Here is a 4,491-nt window from a genome sequence, read left to right as displayed (position 1 = left end):
ATCAATAAGACAAAGGAGGTTAAGATGAGATAACTATTTGAGCAATATTTGAGAAGTGGGATAAACAGGGGAGATCTCATAGTTGTATGCCCCTGATCTCAACTATGTCTTCCTTATTTTAAGGAGAATTAAAGAGAATAACATGAGATGAATCTGAGATGTTTATGAGACAAATCTGAGAAGTATGAGCAGTAAAATAGATCTTATCATTGTGTTTTGAATGTCTCTTCGATGTCTTATTTCTCTTAAATGTCTTATGAGAATAATATATGAGCCATATTTGAGAAATACAAGTATCAGTATCAGTACGAACCCCAGAGTCAACTTGACAGGACTCAACTTGGCAGGAACCATTTTCACGGACCTCTGGCCTATGAAAATGAAACTGAAAAACAAACAAAGAACAACAACAAAACGAAAGGGTGTAGACTATAGCAGTGGCCTACTCCTTAGAACCTGCTCTGGCCCTACATTTGTTAACAAAGGCTTTCTTGAGCTTGGCCTCCTCGATTTGGTCCCAACCAGGTAGAGTAGCACATCTCAGGACATAAGCTGTAAGACATAAGCATTAAAATCTGGCAGTTAGACAAATACACAACCACACCTCAGGTTCAAAGGACATAACGCTGATTTTTTATTTTTTATTTTATTTATTTTTTTTTGGAGAAACTTTGAGAAAACTTACTTATGATTCCATCAACTTTTTTACGGTCAAGGACCCGCTTTCCTTCCTTTCCAGAGGGGTTGCCAGGGCGACCAAAGGGGACTGCATTTTGACACTCCTCAACGGTGAAGAAATGATCAAAAAGTGCATGAAACAGACGCATGCAATGTGGTTTTGATGCGTGATTCATGGCAGCAAGGCGAAACGATGAGATGAACACACCGCTCCCAGGGAACAGCTCCTGCTGGCCTGATGTTAAAGATGGGCTGTCACGATGTCTCTCTCCAATGAGATCGCAAAGAGTCTGCAGCTCTCTGACCTGGTCTGGATCTGAAAAGGAGAAATAGTACAAACAATACAAGAGTTAGAAAATACCAAGATAACCTTTAAAATGGTTACACAGGCAGGCAAAGAGATACACCACAAGTAAAAAAAAAAAGATGTGTTTAACACTAATATGAACACTGGCAGCTAACCCATCTACCCAACAGTAACTTAAATAAACAATTACAAAATACAGCTATGAGCAAAGAAAAAAAAAAAAAAAAACTGCAGTGAGTAAGTATCTTGAAGACGGAGAGAGCGATGAGTGCTTGAATAGAACTAGTGTAAGAAGTGCAATTTGCAGCTACACAAAGAATCTTTATTGCAGTTCTGTTAAACGTACAGGTAACTAAGTTTACAGTCTGAGCCATTGTGTTCTAAGTCCATCTCTGCTGCACTTATATTTTTTTTATAGTAAAATATTTATAAAGTTAAGAAAAGGGCGTGAAAATGGATTTTACTTAATAATACCATTTTAGATTAATTTGTTCAGGGATTTAGCCTATTAATACACTTTACAATTTATCACAATAATAACTAAATGTTGTGCTGTTAAATTATGTTCATACAATAATTTAATAACATGTTAAGTGTTATTTCTATTTTCTTAACAATACCAAGGATTATATTCAATAAATAGGCTTAGTTATCTTAAACCATCTGTGTAATGCCACAGCCCACGTTTCTGCCTTTTTTTTAAGGATAATTCAAACAGTATATTTGTGTTTAAGGTCCAATCACTAATAGAGGAAAACAAAATCATATCATGAATGAAATAGCAAAAATTACTTGCCTATTCTCGAGATGACTTCATCGATCCTTCTTTTTTCACGTTGGATTCTTTCGACCTCCCCCTTACAGCCATCACATGGTGTCCATGCATTTTCAGCCTGCTGTCCATATTGGATGTTGCTCTTGTCAGATGAGCTGCCTGCATCTTTCCTGTCTGGTTCTTTTCCTCTGTCAGGTGGATTGACCCCACTAGAGCCAACTGCATGGCCTCCGCTGGGTGAAGCACCAGAGGTGTTGAGGTCATACAGTGATGGGCTGGGTTTATGGCCTCCATAGAATGACGGACCCGGGGTGTCATGACCATACAGTGGTGGGCTGGGTGTATGCTCTCCGTAGGGAGATGGACCAGAGGTGTTGAGGCTATATGTTGATGGGCTGGTTGTATGGCCACCGTAGAGAGATAGACCAGAGCTGTTGAGGCCATACGGTGATGGGCTGGGTCTATGACCTCCATAAGGAGATGAGCCAGAGGTGTTGACGCCACACGGTGATGGGCTGGGTCTATGACCTCCGTAAGGAGATGAGCCAGAGGTGTTGAGGCCATACGGTGATGGGCTGGGTCTATGACCTCCGTAAGGAGATGGATGAGAAGTGTTGAGGCCATATGGTGATGGTCTGGCTGTATTGCCTCCATAGGGTGATGGACCAATGGTGTCCCCTTTGTTAGAGCTGTCATAAAATTACATTGAACCATAAATGACATTATATATCATATGATGAATTAATGAATGAATTGAATGTAAACAATTCTGACTATTATGCAAGAATAATGACAAAATAATGGCAAATAATTTTCATCAGGGCCCACAAGTTCGATTAAATGCTTAAACCCTAAATCCAAGTGGATACAGATGTTGGATTTTAAGTCATAAAAACAGGTTAGTAAATACAAGTAAAAGTTGCATTTTTCATTAACTACTTTCATACTATTTCATACTAAATAATTCTATGATCACAGATTGGAATAGCACAATTGTCCTAATGTTGTTTTTTGGTTTTGAACTTTGCCAAATCTAATCAGATAAAGATTAAAAGTTTTTAACATGTGGCCCCCCTTGATTATGTAATAATTATGATAAGCTTACCTATAGGATGGTGGGCCAGCGGTGCTGCGGCCTGTTACATGTCCCCCATCAGGTGATGGATTCGGCGCAGTGATTGGCTCACCATGTTCAGACAGTGGACTCCTATCTATTATGATGGTGTCAGACCCTGACGTTGAGTCTAATGGCTCATCATCCTTTAGCATATTTAAAAAAGACTCCTGTGGAGTTTGGCGGCTTTTTGGTGGATTAGCCTGATCTCCCTCTGAAATAAATTCAACAGTGGCCCTATAAAATTTACCATCTGACCACTTTGCTAAAACAGGATCTCCTGATCTAAGATCTTGCAGCTGCACAGGAGCCTCATCTCTTGCCAATATGTCAAATCGTGTAAAGATTTTGGCAGTATAACCATCCTCCCATCTGACAAATGCAAAACACCCTGAGGGAGAGAGAAAGCAAGAGAAAAGGTTTAACGATTTCTGTTTGGGCTTAACAATTTAGACTGGTATTTTAAGACGCCATTTGGATCATAATGTTATGATTATTACACCCAATATAAAGCATTTATTACAGAAACTATACCAGTTATCTAAATACTTACCAGATTGCTCATTTGGTGGAGGGGAGTTCTGCAGGTCCTTCATTTTCTGGGTGGGAACCCGTACTCTCTTTTTTGCTGGTATTTTCTTTTTGTCCATCCTGTTAATGCAAAATTAACAAAAATATATAAATAAATAATATATTTTCCTAATTTTTCCCAATTGTTTGTTGTTGACATTTTAGTGTACTGTACATCAGTGGTTCTCAAACTGTTTTAATGTCAAGGGCCTTCAGTTTGATATGTACTGTAGAGCCTAATCAGAAAATATTTTGCCAAGGACCCACATAAAATATTTCATGGTTGCTCTTCTGTTTACAACTTTGACTCCCAAAATTGGATAAACAGCAACACTCTACATTAAGTTAGCAAACATTAACTTATGTTAACTCATGATAACGCAGTATCAGCATTAATCATATGGCTTCACAAGTTTATCATGTTTATGAATATTATTAAATTTGTAAGCATTTTCCTGGCAAAGACTAAAATAAAAAAAATTGTTGACTGCACAGCATGGAGTTAGCCGTTATCTGCCTACATCAGTATTCCTTAAACATTTTTAAGTCAATGCCTCCAATTATTATGCATTGTGGAAGCTCATTTTGAAGATTTTAGCTAATGTTACTTAATTAACCCCATTAACGCCATTAATTAATGTTACCTCCACATTCCAAGGGACCACTCCTTCCTCACAACAGTGGAACATATCACCTCTTCACAACTTTAAGCAGCTGACTAACTAGTATAGATTATGATTCTTACCTTTTCAAATATTGATCTGGGTGGAACAAAACACAGACTCCACGGACTCCAAAGGAGTAACGGCTCGCTCACTCTTCTTTTTTTTTTTTTCCTCCAGAACTTTCCCGCACTTCTTCTTCTTCTTCTTCTTCTTCTTCTTCTTCTTCTTCTTCTTCACTTCTGGCAGGCTAGATGCCTCCTACAGCTCAGGATTGGTCTAGAGACGTGAATACAGGTTATGGTCGTTTCATTCGCCCCAGAGTAACTGGAGTGAATATTGGACTTTTTTTTTTTACAAGACATATCTTTCCTGAACATTTTGA

At 38.4% G+C, this 4,491-nt stretch overlaps 1 protein-coding gene across 1 annotated transcript; it reads right to left on the bottom strand.

Moving 5' to 3' along the window:
- Window positions 1-385: 385 nt before the first annotated feature.
- On the bottom strand, window positions 386-4,231 carry LOC121628828. The gene is made up of 7 exons (XM_041968198.1): window positions 4,190-4,231; window positions 3,428-3,525; window positions 2,866-3,265; window positions 2,349-2,449; window positions 1,782-2,228; window positions 686-994; window positions 386-552 (listed from the first exon to the last, which is right to left on the bottom strand). Exons 2-7 carry the CDS (start codon window positions 3,522-3,524, stop codon window positions 443-445), a joined length of 1,464 nt encoding a protein of 487 aa, XP_041824132.1. The 5' UTR covers window position 3,525; window positions 4,190-4,231; the 3' UTR covers window positions 386-442.
- Window positions 4,232-4,491: the final 260 nt, after the last annotated feature.

This window comes from Melanotaenia boesemani, chromosome 18 (genome assembly GCF_017639745.1).
Source record: "Melanotaenia boesemani isolate fMelBoe1 chromosome 18, fMelBoe1.pri, whole genome shotgun sequence".
Taxonomy (NCBI): domain Eukaryota; kingdom Metazoa; phylum Chordata; class Actinopteri; order Atheriniformes; family Melanotaeniidae; genus Melanotaenia; species Melanotaenia boesemani.
Note: the sequence above shows the minus strand (reverse complement) of the source record. Positions and strands in the feature narration are given on the sequence as shown.